The following is an 18,397-nucleotide window of genomic DNA, read 5'->3' as shown; positions in this document are numbered from 1 at the left end:
CTTAGGTTTTTTCATCTCTTTTTTAATGTTAACTGCAATTTTGTTAACCCACAAAAACCCCAAACAAACCCAAAATGGCAAAACAAACCCCAAACTCGCCAAAATCCACACCAAAACAACAGCCCCTGTGTTTGTGCATAAGGAAATGCTGTTTGAATCAACTCAACTAATTTATTTTTAAATTATTTGAAATGTTGCTGCAACAGGTTTAGCTCTGAATGTCTTTATCATCTTTAAAAGCTTTTGTAGTGTAATTTTTAACATTTTTTAAACTTCTACTGCCTTTAAAAATTAACAGCATGCCCCTAATTTTTCCAAACTTCACACGAATTAAGCAAGTATTTAATAAATTAGTGTGAGGAACAAAACACAATCCTCCTCCCGTCGCTTACATAACCTTAAACAAGGATTTTTAGAGGCTTTTTGGGGACTGGCCATGCCTGACTTCTCCAAAACAATGCTTTCCTCTTGCACATTGATCTCTGGATGTCAGCTGGGGAAGTTACCAGGCAAACTGCTTTGATAAGTTCCAACAGTGGGAAAGAATGAGGCTTTAGAGGTTTCTAATGCTTGTGAAAACAATGTAGGAGCAAATTATTTTTATTATCTGTGAATTCTGGAAGCTGTTTGGGGAGTGAAGGAACTGAAAAAGTGTTTTCTTTTGTTGCATTGTTGGTCCTCATCCAGCAGAGAACCTTATGAAAGCTGGGTGCTCATGACAACCACCCAGCTTCCAAATTCCAGCTCCTTGGGAATGCAAAAACCTGGAAGTTCCTAAACAAGGACTAACTTCTACCTGGTAACAGGTAAAAATGATAAGGAATTCTTAATCCAACACATTTTTGTGGAAACACACCAAGCACAGAATGTGCTTTTTGTGACAACTGATTGGATTGTTTTGGAAAAAATCATGGAAAGCAATTGCCAGTGCTTGTAAGATTTAACAAACATTTAATGGAAGGAAAACATTTGGTTTGTAACTATGTGAATGTTTAAACTTTCTAAAGATAAGCTGATGTTCTTAACTACCAGGACTAATTGTGGAGTAACTCAGGAGCTGGTTCTAACAAGGAGAGCTGGACCCTGGCATGGAGTTTGGGATTTGCCTTGCACCCCTCACTTGTCTGCCTTCACCCTTGTGCTGCTGGAACTCCAGGAGCTGTCTCCTTGCAAACATTCCTCCCCACAGAGCTCCTTCATCAAGTGGTTGTTCCACTGCAGAGGCACTGTCCTGCCAGCCCAGGGGGGTTTGCCCAAAGGAAGGTTCATAAGCCCCAAAGGAGATTTTCCCCCTGGGCACAGCAGTGTCACTGCAGCTCTGCCCTGCCTGTCCCTGGCTGCCCAGGCAGCTTTTTCCAAATCCTGCTTTGCCTTTGGCACCTGAAGTGTGGAGCTCCTGGTGCAAATTCTCAGTGGCTTCTGAGATGATGTATTTCTTTTTCAGCCTAGTGGGGTCTTTGCTTGGACTTGGACCTTCACTCCTGGCTTTCTTCTTTTGCTGCTCAAAGGGTTTTTTCTCTTCTTTTTCAACTTCTTCCACTGCCTCTCCCTCTTGACTGTTCTCTTTTTCTCTTTGAGCATTTTGTTCAGACTTCATCAGAGTTTTCAACTCCTGTTTAAGAACCTCTGTCTCTTTTTCCATTTCTTTAATAAATTCTGAAAATTTGTGTTCTTCCATCAGTAGTTTGTCCCCTGAAATATTGTAGGGTTTAAGAACATGAGGAGTTTTAAAAAGAGCAAGTATGACATCCTTATTTCACTGCTTCAGTTCTTATTATTGATGGTATTTCAAATACCATCTATAATAAATACAACAGCATGGGGCAAGATTTAAATGACATCATTCTAGTACTGAATCCAGGCTCATATCTTTATTTTTACTTTTTTTCATGGTGTTGAATTTAGTTAAATGGATTTAGCTGCCATTATGTACAGTAATAGCTAAATACAGTGCCAGAAAAATCATGTACAATGCAACAGAGAAACCAGGTGAGATCTGAACTCTTAGTTGTCACATTCTGGCTTTTAAGTGGAACTTAGAGATATGCAGGATTTCCTTTCCCTTAATTCACAACAGAGTTGCTTGTGTGGAGCAGAATATACAGCAACTCTCTCACCTGGGAATGAGGGGGCTCCACTTTTCAGAGGGAAAAGGAACATGTGTGCAGAAATGCCATTTACTGTGCAGGGGACAACTTCTAATGGTCCTGCACTCTGCAGAGATTCACAGAGTAGCCCCAAAATGAGACATAATCCAAGCTTAAAGGAGAAATAAGAAGTTGCAGGAACTAAAAAAGCCAAGTAAGTCTTCAATAAAAGTCTGCTATCAGTGAGAGAAACTCAGATTTCACAGATTTTTCAGAGGAGCATTGTAAGACTTGTGTTTTCTATAATTTTTAAGAGGGCATTTTAAAGACAAATGCTGACTTTGGTTGTCTGGGGTGCTCTGGAAAGGCTGCAGGCTGAAAAGGCAGAGTACAAACCTCAGGAGTTAGCACATGCCAGGTTACAGGGATGTGACCTGGCATCACCTGTTCCACCTGGGCAAATGTGTGACCTGGAGGTCTCCTGCCACTTGTGACATGTTTAGAATGGTGGCACTCAGATCTTTTCTTTTCCTAAAAGCCTTAAAGGAAATAACAGGAATGTTTCTAGAAAGAAAAACGTGAATGAGGGAACAGCAGGGGCTTTTTCTTTCCTCTGTTCTATAGAATTTCTTCAGAATAAAGATGATTACAGATTAGTCCCTTGCATGTAACTTTTCCATGAGAACACAGTGGCTGAGATTTCCACAAAATCTCTTTCCAGGGATCACTAATGAGGAACTGCTCCCAGCCCTTTTCCAGCCATGGAAATAGGTTCACATCAGTGATGAAGATTCCCAGCTTTGGGATCAGTGTTTGATTAGTGTGATTAACACTGTTCATTATCCTGTTACAGACAGAACACTGAATTTTTACCACCCTGAGCCTTGGGAAGAACAGCAGGGTGGAGATGCCACATGCTGCAGAGCAGCTCTGCTGTCAGTGCAGCACCACCAGCATTTTCCAACCCAGATGATTTCTTTGTTTTCAGTGACACCTCATTCATCATTTGGAACTCGTTCCTGTCAGCCAGGTGCCAGTGAAGGGCTGCCAGAACCACATAAATTACCAGGATTTCTGGTAATTTGCAAAGACCAGGTGAATTTCTGAGAGAAACATTAAACCTACTTCTGTGTGTGCTGTCTGAAGTTTCTGGCACTTTCTTGTTTGCTGGCTTTTCTTTTTTACCCTGAGCCTCTGAGCACACTTCCTTTGCATTACCCTCTCCACCCTTATCTTCTCTGTTCTCCTACAATTGGCAATTAAAGGTAAAAATAATGAGGGAATGCTTGTTTAGTGACTTTTAAAAGAACACAATCAGTGCAATAATTACAAAAAGATTAGTGATTTCTATTGCTGTTACATTATATTTTGCATCACAGCATTATTTCTGTACTGTAATCACACTCACGCAAAATCCCCATCCTAGATGATGGATCAGGCTATCCAGGCATTACTGCAACTTAGGGAATAAGATACATCTTAGCTGAGAGTTTAAACAGGGGGTTGGATTTGGATCCAGATCTTTCCCACCTTTTTTAGTTGGACTGGATTTTTTTCTGTTTCCTGGTGCTGGGACAGCAGCAGTTCTCTAAAACTCTCTTTATCTACTTGTACTGATCTGTCTACTCTCAGACCTGTTGGATAGGACAAACATTAGCAATACAGTAATTTGTGAATTAAGTTGTTGATATAAATAAAAAATACCTCTGACAACTGACAATACTGGTATGTGACCAAGAATTTTAACTTTTTTAAAAATTCATATCTTAATGCCCTTTAAAAAAGAAATAATTTGTTCTGCTGAATCTATAAATGCTGAAACCGGACACAAACCTGGATTTCTGAGCCTTTTCATCTGTACATCAGTGCATCCTAAATATGAGTATATACATAAATATATAAAAAAAATACTACAAAGTATTTTTTCAGTTAGAAGATGTAAAGTCAGACAAGTGTGTCTATGCCTCAGAGCCCACATGGGCTTAATTCTTGGTTCCATTGTAGTGTAAATTTGAGAGGTCTGCTATGAAGCCTCAGAGTTCAGTTTCCTAAATTAGGATCTTTATGGAACCCAGCTCATGGGGAATGCTTAACCCTGTTTGAAATATCAGAGGTCTCTGGAAGAGACTCCAAGGAAGTGACTGAATGAGATGTTCAGAGAAATATGGATATAAGATGGAGAAGATGAGTATATTGTTCCTTTATTATTGGAATAATTTTGACACGAGCACAGCAGCTGAGAAATTTGTTACCACCAGAGCAGCAAAACCAGGATCTTACCACATCCACACTCACCCTTACTCCCAGTTTTGAGCTCAGAAATCAAAGGGTAAAACGCATAAAAACGGTGCCCTCCGTGTGCTGGCAGCTGGGCGGTGGAAGGGAAGCTGGTGCCCTGGAGTGACTCTGGTGATGGGGGAGGAATTGGGTTCCCAGTCCCAATTTCTCGGGAGCTTTTCCAGCCGGGAGCAGCGGGGCGTTCCCGGCACCGGGACCAGGGGGCGCTGCCCCCCCAGGTGAGCGGCAGCCACCTGCAGCGCTCCATCCACGGCTCCATCCAAAAAATCCCTTCCAGTTTTCCGGCCACCTAAGGAAGTCTCCCTCCAGCCCCGCTAAAAAAGCCCAGCTCCAAATTTCCTGCTGGCTAAAAAAAACTTTTGTGAATGTCAGCTAGAAAAGAATGATCTGGAGAGGCAACACTTCAGAAATCTGCTAAAGGAAAATTCAATTCAGTAGTGAAAAGGAGAACAAATTGTCAGCAGTTCCAGCTCTGGGTTTCCAAATCCATTTACTGGCAGAGAATGAAACATTTTTCTAAAAATTCCAGAGGATCGGGCAACTTTGCTTGGAAGTTTTTCATTACAAAATATCATGTCTCTCTGCAACGAAGCTCCCTTATCTTGATTAAAGGAAAGAAGAATTGAAATAACAGTGGTTCATGTACCATGATTGAACAGCAACATTAAATTTCTATTGAATACAAGGCCATATGTGAGTAAAATTTTAAAAAAATGTAGTTATGTGGTGTAACTAAAACAGGAATTCAGAGTTTTATTAAAAAACTTGTCTGACTTGGGATGAGAACAAGGAATTTGTGTTTTTCTTAATTTTACACCTTGAATTACCAATCTTTTCCCTGTAGTTCACTGGTGGTTTGGGCAGAGTTAATGGGTTTGCAAAGGCAATGAAGAGGAAAGAAATAAACAACTGAGTGTGATAAGATTTTGTACTGCTGCCATGATTTGAGGAATTCTGGGGGGAGCATTTCCAGCAGACAGGTTTGCTAAGGGCTCTTTGGTACCCACATGGAGGAAGTCCTGATTGCTGCTTCACTTGAGGAGCAGCAATACCTGATCAGTGCTTTCAAGAGGTGCCTCAGCCAGGCAAGTCCATGTTTAGCTCATTCCATCCCAAATTCTGGGTGTAGTGGAGGCAAACTTGGGATCTCAAACAGTGCTGGTTGGTTTTAATCTGAATTTTAAGTTGAATCCCACTCCAGGCAGCTGTCCTTGGAATGCTGGGTAGCCAAGACTGCATGGAATAGATATTTCTCCCCAATATCTGTGAGCATCCATGTGAAATAAATATTCTTTACTAAAGAGCTCTTTCTCCCTTAGTAGAACTTAATTTATGTTGTTATTTTCTATCATTCAAACCTTTAAACTTCCTGAACCTTTCCACCTTTTCAGCCCACACAAAAGCACCATTTTGGTACTTAATTAGGAATAAACCTCCCAGTTCTAAAAGAGTGGAAGTGTCACTTAATTAATCAAGAGAAGAAGATAGTTACAGACATACTTTGGTCATTAGGAAGCCAATCACTTCTGTCCCTCAGGGCTTTTGGCATCCGATTTGCATAAATATTCTGTACATAAAGTTGCCGATCCTTTTCCTAAGAAGAAATAAACACTATTAAGTTTCTCATATGCATTAAAATTTACTTTTCACCTGCTTAATTTTCCCATGCTGGGTGAAACCCATCAGGGATTTTTTTCTTTTGCCAAACCCACATGGTCTTTGTCATTTACATTTTTCCAGACAAAATATTTTTTGCCTTTACTTCCTCTTTTTTGTTTATTTAAAAAAAAATTAATTTACTCAGTGCCCTTATGCTCAGTTGTTCACAACCTGTTGCTCTGATGGTGACATGAACTCCTGAGGAACATTTTGATATTTATTGAGCAAGATTCCTCTTTCTTTAATGAAATCTTCCTTAAACACAGAAGACAGATCTCAGTTACAATCCAACCACTCCAGCTTTCAGTGGGAAAAAAAGAGAAGCTTCATTTATTTGGGAAAATTACAAGTTATCCTGGAAGTGGAATGGCCTGGAATAAGACAGGTGCATAAAACTATGAATTTGTAAGAATAAACTCTGTTCTGGCACAGAAATAAGGTTGATAATCATGTATGGTCTTCTTTGTGATAAATCAATATTTTGTGGATTTTGTGGATCCAAACAGAAAATTCAGAGACCTGGACACACAGAAAACTGTGTAGAAAAGAGATGAAACAGAACTATTTTAGAGAAGAGTTAAGGTGAGAATAATTTGGAATAATTTGCATTTTGGGACAGTTTTCTGTTAGTGTTCCTGAGATTATAATGTTCCCAGATCTGCATATCCAGGAGGAGATCAGACTCTGAGAGGGAAAAAAGCCCTGCCAAGTACCAGGAGGAAACTTCTGCATCTGCTACAGGGAAGAGGGATAAACAACACCCCTGTGCAGAAATCCCACCCTCCATGAACCCTCAGGAACTGTCTGTCCTGCCCTTCACAGTCTGGGAAAACTCCCCTTAACATCATCTTGCACAGATATTTGATTCCATTTAGGAGGAGAAAGCTCCCCAATGGGATCACCTTGACACAGAAATATAGAAATAAGTGTATTTTAACTGTGCTACAAACACAATCATGAAAAAGCCACAAAGGATTCCAGGTTTTCTGGAATGTGTAAAGGTTTTCTTCATTACAGCTCATGTGGCATCCCAGTCCTGGCAGTTTTGGCTTTAAATCAATTTAGTTTTCCTGTATGCTTGATTTACAAGCATTACAAAAAGTGCTGAACTGGACCTATTTATCTCAAAACCATTTGTCTAAAAATGAAACTGGAATTTAAGCAAACTCTTGAAACATCTCCACAGCTCTTCTTGTTAAACTCTAGTTTTGCAGGTTGTAATATTTGGCTCATTCTGTGAGGAAGCTAATTTAAAGTGAGTAGATGAATGTATCTGACTCCAATCTGGCAAAATGGTGACATATTGGCCAAATTGTGGATTTTGGTTAAATTTCTGATGCATTAATCTCTGTTTCAATTCATTATTGACCTGCTTCTAACGAATAGCCCCCCCAATACTGCCAGAATTTTACATTTCTGGCTTTTTTAGCAGATTATAGACTCAAGCAGGAAACCCAATTCGATTAGTAAATATTGCAAAAGAAGCAAAAGGAATAGGTAACATTAAATACTTTAATTTTCCTGTAGAGACAGAAACCTGGATAAAATGTGGAATACCTTAATTTTTTGGTGAACAATGTTAATTTCCATTAGCAAGTTTTTTGTGGTCATTGTAGCTTCCAGGAGTTTTTTACTCTGACTCGCCAGCCGACGACTAAAGGTGCTGCTGTTCAGCTTCAGCTGCATTTCCAGACTCTTAAAAAAGGGACAGATTTTACCATTCTCAGTGTGACAGCTGGAAAACTTCAGTTCTTCAATGATTTAAAATAAAAGTGTGCTAATATAAGGAAATTTAAGCTCATAATTATATATAATAACAGTTATCATCTTCCCATTATAGTAATATAAATAATATTATAAATTATTTTGTAAATAATACATGAAACTGTACTGAAGTATCTGAAAAACTAATTTTAAAGTAAGAAAAAAAATGGTTTTCACCTATTTTCACCAAACAAAAGAAAAGGTTATGGCATTCAATCATAAAAATAAGGCTGTACATTACCTTTCTGATGGATTAATTAATACAACTATCTTTGAGAAATGTTAAGGCTTTCTATTCACAGAGACCTATGAACTGTAGCAGAATAAGGAGGCCTAGTGTAAATGTAAATTGGGTGATTTATTGGGTTCTTTATCTTCAGAACCCAGGGCCATGCAGTGAAATTCCAGTTCCTAAAAGTATCAGGTGGACACCCAACCCTGTGTGATTTTATAGCTCCTCACTCCTAGAAACAGAAAGTTTTTAAAAGACATTCTGAATTCAGCTGTTCATATTTACAGTTTCTCTTATGATTTCCTGACTCTTTATTTAATTCTGTGCATAATAGGCTCCATAGGAAATACAAATTAATTCCTAGAGGACCATGGGAATTTCACTCTTCCAGTTTTGTAGTAAAAAATATGTTCCTATCTTTTTTTGTGCCAGGGTCAGTGAGAGTAAAGGAACATGAGATGAATTATCTCCTCTTGAACTTCCTCACACTCAGGAGAGCACTGGATAAACAGCATCCAGTGTTACAGGATTATATCAGAACATTTATCTGATAAGAAGCAGCCAAAACTTTTCCACTATTCCTGCACTGAAATCTCTCCTGCTCGATGATGCTTGTGTTTAGGATATTCCATGATCCCACATTCTACAAATACAATAATTTGCAGGCATTACCTGTATCCTCTCATCCTTTGCTTCCAATGTTTCATTAAGGACTGACAACCTGCGATTAAGTTCCTCCTTCTCCGCCAGAGCTTTGTCTTCTGACAGCACGGCCAGAGCCTTCAGGTCACCTTTAGTTCTCCTCAGCTCCGCTTCAACTTTTTTCAGCTCCCTGGCTGTGTTTTTCTCGGCCTCCTGGGACATTTTGAGGAGGTTCCTGAGGTCCCTCATGTCGCTGCGGTGCCCTGCCAGCAGCTCCTGCAGGTGGCTCTCTGCGCTGCTGTACCTGTCGATGGCCCTGGCGTGCCGCCGCTTCAGCTCTTTCAAAGCCAGGTTCTCGAAGCTCGACGTCTCGATTTTCCTTTGCAAGTCGAATATTTCGTTCTTCAGCTCTTTGATTTTGTGGATCCTGGCTGAGGATATTCGCTGGGCCGTGGCGTTTTTGTCCTGGTAAACCACCCCGCTCTGCAGGGGTGAAAAGGAGTTCAGATTGGAGGCGTTTGCAGCTGGCCATTTCTTCACTCCTGCGTTCAGATCAGAGGCAATGGGCATTGAGAGACAGAAATTATTGGAGACAAATCAATCAGCATTTGCTTTTTCTGCTCACACAAACTCCTACTACTAATTAACTACCACTCCTAAACTGCTCATCCAACTACAGAATTGTGGTTTCTTCACAAAATACCCCAAAACTCTGATGTTCAACGAGAAGCTTGGTCTAGGGGAAGGTTCCCTGCCCATGGCAGGGGGTGGAACAAGATGATCTTTAAAGTCCTTTCCACCCCAAATTATTCTAGGGTTGTGTGATTCAAATGATTCACAGATAAATGCATAAAATATTTTATATCTCTGTGTCTTTCTGTCTCTGCAGCAGACCACGGCTAGCAGCCAATAGAAAAAAATGGAAATAAATGAATGGAAATCAATTTTCAATCCATGGAAATCAGTTTTTTTCATGTAAATCATGCACTTCACTAACATAGCCACAATGTGATGAACCCAACTCAACCCATCAGGATCTACACATTGAATAGGTGCATGATAAAAAATAAAAACAGCCAAACAAAAAACAACAGAGTAATTTACAGGTCTGCCAGAACTGAAAAACCAACATGCTCCCGTCAGCACATGGTTGAAATCCCTGCAGCTGGGATTTCTAACCAGTTTTCTACAGCTTTCCAGTCAGCTTTGAATTAAACTACATTTAAAAATAAACCTTAAATGCTCATTGCACAGAACAGGTGTGCAGTTGTCTATGTGGTTTCTAAACAGCAATTAAAAATATATTAATGGGCTGCTTCTCAGTGTGTTGCTGCCGTTTGCCTCTCCTTATGGCCAGGATCCTGGCTGAATTACTCTCATTTGCTTTTCCTGAAGCAGACTAAGAATTAAAAAACACTCAAGACTGTAAATCTGAGTGTGTTCCCCTTTTTCAGGCATATATTCATGGCATTTCAGGCAGTATTTTGCTAAAAAGTTTATTATAATTTATAGATCACCTCATATTTTATGGGTAACACAGACAAGGTCCTGACTTGAAAAAAAAACCCACCAGAATAAAAAAACAGATCTTTCCAAGAATTTCTGTTGAATCCAATATTTTTTTGCAACACAATTCAACTGCAGGAAAACTACAATAAGACCAGAAATATTGTCACACAAGTATTTGTAAAATTACATTATCTTACTATTTTATTTTGCCAGAAAGGACTGAGAGGATGGAAGAAAAGGGCAAATACCTTTCTGCAAAAGCTGTCAGAAGTACTGTAAAATTTATTTCATTTCCAGTAGTAATGGACAAGCAAAAAGAAACACCTTATCCAAATGAGATATAACATCTACAATTATATATAAGAAATTACCCATCACAGGTAGAGGTCAATAATGATTTTTTGCTAACTAGATATAAAAAATGTCATTATTTTTTCTGATCTGCTACTTTCATGCCAGTATAACTTCTCGAAAGCAGCATATAATAACAGAGATTATAACAGAGACAACTAGTGGTTCTTCTGGCTTTTTTTCAATTGATTTTTATCTTGTAGCTTTGGTAAGTCAAGATGAAATTTTGAAGCTCAGCAGGAAAAGGGTTGCTGGTTTTCCACTCATTTTTGTGATGTGGCCTGGTAGGATTTAAGGATTTAAGAAAGGATGGGACGAGATGGGAAAAGATGCAGACATGGAGAGATTCCTGACTGTTAACAGCGGCATAAGTTCCATGTACATTTACATCTTCCTTCTCTCTGCTCATTCCACTGAGGCACAAATTCATTTCACAGGATACACCACGACCCAGCTGGCCATAAAATGGCTGTTTTCTGGTCAAAACCGACATTTTGTGTATCATTTTTACCCATTTTCATTAAGAAAGGCTTTTTCAGACTCATGGTTAGACACCAAAATGTGGCAGAGCCACTGTCAGGTCCTTGGGTTAAAGCTGAGGAATGAGGATTGCCAAGGGCTCCCACATCCCGGGGGATTCTCCCTTTGGATCACTGAGTATTGTGGGAAAACACAGCAGGGAATCTCTCTTTCTCTTCCCTCCCCTTACTGGTGTTTGAAATAGAATTTATTATATATATTTAATATATAAAATACATATTTTATGTTAAATAATATATTATTTAATTTATAAATTTAAATAATTAATATTTAAATGTAATACAGAAGATTTAATATATAAAAAGATGCATATAAAATTTAATATATAAAATATATAGATATATATGCATATATAATCTAATATATAATATATAATCTAATATATACTATATAATATATATAATATATATTTGAATAAAATTATATTATATATTATCTTTATAAATATAATTGTTATACATTAGATATATTATATATACTATTATACACAATATAATATATATTTATTTGATTATAGATTATAGATTATAGATTATATATACAATATAAGCATGAAATATATATTATTATATTATATTTATTTTACCAATCCTCCTTTCACTGAAAAACTGTTGTCCTTGTCTTGCTAATTATAAAAAAAAAAAAAAAAGCCAAAGAAAGGGAACAATGATATTTCTATAGAGAGTCTCATACTACTACTAGAAATGTCTCATACTACCAGAAAACAAATTTACCTTTTTTATCACCTTGGGCATAGAGACACTGTCCATATTTCTTTCTTTCCTTTCTTGTCTTGTCCTTTTTCTGTGCTTCTCTCTCTTCAGTTCCTGGTGTTTCTGAAGGTTTGCCCCCTCTGACTCTTTCAGGGTCAGTCACTGAAAAAGCTCTTGGAATCATCACTGGGAGAGTGTTCACTTGTGTCTTCTCCAAGAGGTCACCACCCTACCTGGGATTTCACAGTATTTCATGTCATAAAAATATCAATAATCACATTTTTCAAGAACTAGACAGCAAATCAGACCACAAAATTAACTAAACCCTTAAAAACAGCACAAAAACCACCTTAGCTACCACATTAACACTCTAAGCAGAGGATAGAGAGGAACCTAAATCTATTTTTATATGCTTGTAAAAAGCATGTATTTAGCACAAAATAAATAATTCTAAGTAATTTTCTAGGTTTTTTTCTGAATAACTGTTATGCTTTTTTTTCCCCTTTCTTCCCCCTATTTTTTTTTTCTTTGCAGAGGCTACTGGGAAGTTCAAGAACACATCACTTTATTCTCCTGGCACAATTATTTAAGCACTGTAGTTCTGGTAAAAACTATTTCTTGGGCTATGGCTTGATGTCCATTCAATTTTCTTATTATGTTCCAATCCACTTCAGATGAGGAGAGGCAAGTTTTGCCTTGAGCCACAATTTTGGAAAGGAATTAGGTTCTAAACATACCTGAAAATGAGATTAAAAGACAAAAGAGGTTAAGTGCTAGGACCCAAAGTGATAATTCAACTTTTATTTCTTGCATAAATAGAAAAAAAATTAGAAAAGTAGGCAAATATTTGCTAATAGGGGGTTTTGAGGGTGGCAATGTCACATTCATCTCATAGCAACCACACAGCCACAGAGAAATTAATCTTTGCTCCCTTAAAATTAATTTATAAACAAAGAATCTTACACAGTAGAAGGATAATTGTATCTTTTGGGGGTCTAAAAGGAGCATGGCAACTGGAAAGGAAATTTGAGGAGGGTTAAAATGTTGTTTTAGTTCACATGGGTTTTAACATGTCCCCTTCACTAACAAAATATGAAACTATTTTCTTAAAACCTTCTAACTCCTTTTGTTGGCTTTTTTTGCTTTGTGCTGGCATTCCATTTTCAATTAAATTTCTTAAATGGGAGAGGGGAATCACATAGCTCCCAGAGAAAATTAAAAAACGTAATTCAGGATTGCACAGAACATTTTAGGTTGAATCAAAACAGTTTCATTACTCTTAATTCCTTTGCATGGACAGTTTTTCCTCATGGAATTCGGAGGAATGCCACAGTCCTGCTAAATCTGAGGCAGTGCAATAACCCACAAGAGATGAGAAATCATGTTTTGAGCATTAGGCAAAGCCCAGGTTGATTCACAGACCTGTATTTCTGTTAAAATTTGATTTGGCACTGCCAACACTATCTAGGCAAATTGTCTTTAAAGCAAATTACCTAAAATGAAACTTAAAACTACTGCTTTAATTTGTTTTGATGAGAAGTGTGGCCTGAATCTGCTAGTCCAGAGCAGCTGTTGAGAAGTAAATAAAATAGAGAAGGAGAAGACAGGAAAACCAAAGATGAAGCAGAAGAAACAGAGATATGAAATGAAAGATATAGCAATGGAATTAAAAAGTCAGGGGATGGAATGGACAAACTCCAGGACAATTTATATTGAAAAAGTACAGGAATTAAAATGATTAGAACCAAATTCCTGTGTCAAAGATGAAAATGTCCTGGCACCCTGTCAGTGCCCGCCTGGACACACAACCCCAAACCAGCCCCATGTCCTGGCAGTCCCCTCAATGTCCCAAAACTCCAAACTGGCCCCATGTCCTGGCAGTCCCCTCAATGTCCCAAAACTCCAAACTGGCCCCATGTCCTGGCAGTCCCCTCCATGTCCCACAGTCCCACATCAAGCTCCATGTCCTGGCAGCTCCCCCAAATGTCCCAAAATCCCACACCCAGGCCTATGTCTTGGCACTCCCTCCATGTCCCACAACCCCACACCCAGCCCCATGTCCTGGCAGTCCCTTCAGTGTCCCTAAATTCCACACCTGGCCCAATGTCCTGGAACCCCCTCAATGTTCAACAAACCCACCCCAAGCTCTATGTCCTGGCACCCCCTCCATGTCCCAAAACTCCAAACCAGCTCCATGTCCTGGCAGCTCCCTCAATGTCCCACAACCCCACACCCAGCCCCATGTCCTGGCACCCCCTCAATGTCCCCACTGGACACACAGTCCCACACCCAGCCCCATGTCCTCCCCTAACCCCTCTCTGTTCTCCCTGTCCCCCTGGCTCCCACAGGTGAAGGATCCCACCTTGTGCCGTGTCCTTCCTGGGAATCTCTCCCTGCTCCCACCCCAGTGTGTGCTGTCCCCTCACGGCCTCAGCAGCCGCCATCACCGGCCTCCATCCCTGCTGCTGTGGGAAATGGCGGCAGCACCCTGGCAGTGGGGTCTCACCCTTTTCCTCTCTCTTCCCTCCCTCTTCCCTCACCCCAGACAGAGGAGCCTGTGTGTGTATTTCCACCCCCATATTTCAGTACCATTCCAGGGTTTTAATGGGAATTTTGAGATGTGGGTTCTGCTGAGCCCTGGCCATGGAGGTGCCTCAGGGCCTGGCCGCGCCCTCAGAGCGCACAGGCCGGACCCAGCAGGCTCCAAAATTGGCGTTAAACTCAACATTCTTAACTTGAAAAAGGGGAAAAATCCCTTCAGAATGAAGTCATATTTTCCATGGAGGCTGCACACAATGGGAGCTGTGACCCAAAGCCCTTGGGAGTGGCATTTCCATGTGTGGCTCAAAGAGTGTTTCAGGTACAAAGCCAAACAGGAGTGAGGGTTTATTGGCAATTCTGTCCCAGATTTGACCATGGATGTTTGGTGGTGCAGATATTTACTGCTCTGACTTTGACTTTTGTGACTCTTGTGGATGGTGCTGTGCAGGGCCATCATTTGGACTTGAAGATCCTTGTAGATCCCTTCCAAATCAGCTTATTCTCTGATTGTCTGATAAATTATTAACATCATTATCACAAGGCTGATCAGTATGCTGCGAAGCCCAGGACTTTTTCATCCTTTGGTTGTACTTCTTCAGGGCACAGAAAACCAAATCATTTGGAAACATTCTATTCCAAATGGCCAGTCTTTTCCCCGACTATACTCACATACAAAATCTCCTGGGAAACAAGCATGTGTAATAACTTCAGGCAATAATTAGTGTTTTCTCACTTGTTTCTTTTTTTCATGGTTGTTGTTCTTTTTCAGGAAAATACTTACTTCTAATAGGCTTGTTGCTGGACCTCCTGTTACCCCTTAAAAGTAAAAAGAAATGACAGATGGTGAGCCACAGTAAACTACCCATGCTGTTATTTTTAGTTTTCAGCGCAGTTTTTCAGGATCCCGGTTCCATACATGGAGTACTGACTTTCCCACTTTGCATACTGCTTAAGAGAGACAAAACACTTCCTTTCAACAGCATTTTTACTCTTCATAACTATAAAGAGTAAAATTTTTACTCTTAAAAACTCAACAGCATTTTTACTCTTTATCTAATAGTGTATTTAGTGCTATATAATAAATTCTGGAAATAAAGTATTAAAGTATTATAATTACTTTGTAATATAAATTATAATTTATATTATAAAGCATTATAATAATTTTAAGTGTTTTCAGGATCAGACATTACTATATTCAATCTTAACATGTGAAACATGTTTTTCTAAAACCTAGTCCACTTTCACCTCTGGCACAGGGTCAGCTTTACTAAGCTCATGTTGCCCACAGCACAAACAGACTTGGCCCTTAAAATTTGAAAATAATCTGTGACCATTTAACATTCTTCAAATGCCTCTCATACCCAGAGACCTCCCTCAGCAAGTACGTGCAGGCAGGCACTGAATTGTGGTGATTTCTGGGGTAGAAGGTGACAACCAGATGGAAAAAAAAGAGCATCCTGGATAATATAGGAGAATGGGAATATTTTTTGCCGAGTATTCTGGACCTCTTCTTACACCTTCTTTGATGCAAAAAAGGAGAAAATGCACTGATATATTTTGGTCTGGCAAATTGGTATCAGGCAGTGTCAGACACACATTTATGTCAGGAAAGTCCCTGAGCCCTGCAGCGTAGATGATGATCGGAATTCTTTAAAGCTGAGCACGGTTGTAACCATGGCTTATTTCAATGTGATCTCTGCTATAATTACTGCTGCATCTTTGCTCCCCTTGCTTTCTCCTTCCCCTCACATTTCCAGCTACAACTCCAAAGCCTTGTAGCGATCTGGGAAATCTCTTTCCCAGGCAACCCGACAGCTTTGGGATTGCCCCCAGCACGAAGCTGCCCGCTCCCAGTCCCTTCTCCCTTCTCAGTTGTCCCTTCCCCCTCTCCCAAATATTTCTCCAGCCCTGTCTCATTGGTGCACTACTCTCCCTTGCCTTTTTTGGGCTGCCAGCCTGTCAATCTAGCGCAATAAGGCCAGGGGCAGGTGCAAACCTCTTGCTCTGGCTCCTCTTACTGACCAATCCTCATCCCAAAATACCCAAGAGCCAATGGAGTGGGAAAACCCGGGACCCCGGCGAGAGGGAGAGAGGGCAAAGCTGCGGGACCGCCGGGGGGAGGGGGAACATTTGGATTCCTCCGGGGATCGTGGTGACTCGTGGGTAGCAGGGCTGCTCTGCTGATTCACTTCCAGCATGGTGATCAAAGTGTTTGTCGCCACATCTTCGGGGTCCACAGCGGTAGGTGACTCCTTTAACATCCTCCTCTCACCGCTGGGATCAGCGTGGAGCATTAGCCTAGGAAATGCTAGAAAAGAACTTGCATGTGATGAAAAACCCACTGGAATTCTAAGCAGGAACAAACCTTAGTTTTATTCTGACCTGACCACCTTATTCTTGAAAGTTGCTCAAGTTGTAGAGAATTCCTGCCCGTGCAGGCTGGCTTGCCTGTGAGCTTGTATTGCAGTTACATCTAAATTACCTGTCATTTCATGGATTTACTGCTGTTTGGGAAATTATTTGCAATATGTATAAACTGAAGAAGGAAACAGTGGGTATTGTATTTGTGCAAAAGTGATGCTGGACTCTTTACAGGAGAAAATAAAATTTTTGTTTTTAAAAGAGACTTTAGGACACTGCTCCTTCAAAGGGAGAACTCTGTCTAAAAAAGAACCTGGAGCTGGAGAAAGTTAGACAGAAAAACTTCTTTCCAAAGCTCCTTCCTTTTCCTGGGTTTTGGGAGGTTTTTTTGTTTACTTGGTGTTTTCTTTTTGGTTTGGTTTTCTTTGGTTTTGTTTGTTTGTGTTTTTGTTTGTTTGGGGTTTTGAGGTTTTGTTTGTTGGTGTTTGGTTGGGTTTTTTTGTTGGGGTTTTTTTTTTTGGTGTGTGTGTCTGTTGAAATGCTACACTGATGATTTTTAGCATTGAGATCTACTGCTGTGGCTGTCAGCAGAGAGTATCAGCTGAAGGGAAGGGCATGTGAATAGTAGGGAGGTTGGAAGTGCGTGGGAGGTGGGAACCGGGAAAGGACTGTTTCCTTTTATATCCAGTTCCCAGATGAGCTCAGGTTGCAGTTTTCTTTGGCACTCCCTCCCTCCCAGTGACACGGCTAAGCAAACAGGCTGGTGCTCACACAGAGCTCTAACTACATCTCTATCTCCCTGACACCAGCTGCATTTCTTTAAGAAGACTCCAGACTGGAAAAGCTCCAAAAAACACCCCCCACTTATGGGACCATCATCTGTAGGGAATGAACCGAGGTCCTTCACTGAAGTTCCAGTTGGAATGCTGCTGAGGAAGTTTGGAGTTCTCTTACCAGCCTGTTCCTAAGCCTTACATTCTAAAATTACTGTTGATATTTAGCATTAAAAAAACCCAAAAAAACCAACAAACAAAAAAAACCCAAAAAACCAAAAAAACTTCAGATACATGAGGAAAAAAAAAAAAAAGAAGAGGAAGTTGGGAATTTCAGGTTTGGTAGCTCACAATTTGTAATAAAATGTTCACTGCTCAGGTAGCTTTATAAATTGCCATGTACTCTTGCTCCAGTCTGGCCTGTTTTGATCTGGAGGCTTCAAAAGAAAATTATGGAATCTTCACAGGGCAATATTCCTCTGTATTTGCTCCTTTCTGGTGTGCTGGGTGCGTGTATATCTGTAGCAACCTCAGCATGGGTTCAGATCACTGATTCTGAATTGCAATGCCAAGTACACCTGGAATAGTTTTCCACATTTTCTGATGAACATGGATGGAAGGTATCCTTTCAATGACTCTTTAATGAGTTCTGGTATATATAAAATAAAATTCACTCATGCAGGGAGTTAGCACAAACCTCAATATACCACTAAAATCCTATTAAATAGAAATTTTGTATCAAGCATGTACAGCTTTTCCTGGGAGGAATTAATTTAATCCCTAAACAGTTTAAACTGGAAGTTTAAATTGTCCTCTTTGCACTGGTGAACTCTTCAAATTGGGTGGCCGGTCCCATCAAATGCGTGGTGTTGTTTTTTGATTCAATATAAGATGGGGCCAGCCTCTGGTGTAAATCAGCAGAGGATC

The 18,397-nt window shown here is 39.9% G+C and overlaps 2 protein-coding genes across 13 annotated transcripts in view; one reads left to right on the top strand and one right to left on the bottom strand.

Moving 5' to 3' along the window:
- Position 1: 1 nt before the first annotated feature.
- Positions 2 to 14,676, bottom strand: LCA5L (lebercilin LCA5 like). 6 transcript variants are annotated; one of them, XM_064406178.1, is made up of 8 exons: positions 14,531 to 14,676; positions 11,817 to 12,028; positions 8,713 to 9,224; positions 7,602 to 7,739; positions 5,886 to 5,979; positions 3,618 to 3,721; positions 3,213 to 3,333; positions 2 to 1,692 (listed from the first exon to the last, which is right to left on the bottom strand). In XM_064406178.1, the coding sequence occupies exons 2-8, from the start codon at positions 11,977 to 11,979 to the stop codon at positions 1,064 to 1,066; spliced, it is 1,761 nt and encodes a 586-aa protein (XP_064262248.1). In that variant the 5' UTR covers positions 11,980 to 12,028; positions 14,531 to 14,676; the 3' UTR covers positions 2 to 1,063. The 6 variants fall into 6 exon arrangements, with proteins under 6 accessions (XP_064262248.1, XP_064262225.1, XP_064262218.1 ...); XM_064406155.1 differs by lacking the exon at positions 14,531 to 14,676 and adding an exon at positions 14,385 to 14,493; XM_064406148.1 differs by lacking the exon at positions 14,531 to 14,676 and adding an exon at positions 14,158 to 14,295.
- SH3BGR (SH3 domain binding glutamate rich protein) overlaps positions 14,106 to 18,397 on the top strand; it is a 27,760-nt gene continuing 23,468 nt past the window's right edge. The window contains exon 1 of one of the 7 annotated variants that reach the window (XM_064406199.1): positions 14,106 to 14,143. Coding sequence is in view for 5 of the 7 variants with exons in the window: in XM_064406203.1 (XP_064262273.1) it covers positions 14,575 to 14,655 (81 nt within the window). In the remaining 2 variants the exon portion in view is untranslated. Of the gene's footprint in view, positions 14,144 to 14,174; positions 14,656 to 14,699; positions 15,180 to 15,502; positions 16,578 to 18,397 lie in introns of those variants that run through there. The other 6 variants (XR_010354577.1, XM_064406203.1, XM_064406218.1 and 3 more) reach the window with 6 other exon arrangements.

Source organism: Passer domesticus, chromosome 2, assembly GCF_036417665.1.
Source record: "Passer domesticus isolate bPasDom1 chromosome 2, bPasDom1.hap1, whole genome shotgun sequence".
NCBI lineage: Eukaryota > Metazoa > Chordata > Aves > Passeriformes > Passeridae > Passer > Passer domesticus.
The sequence above is the reverse complement of the archived record's forward strand: the minus strand, read 5'-3'. Positions and strand labels throughout refer to the sequence as shown.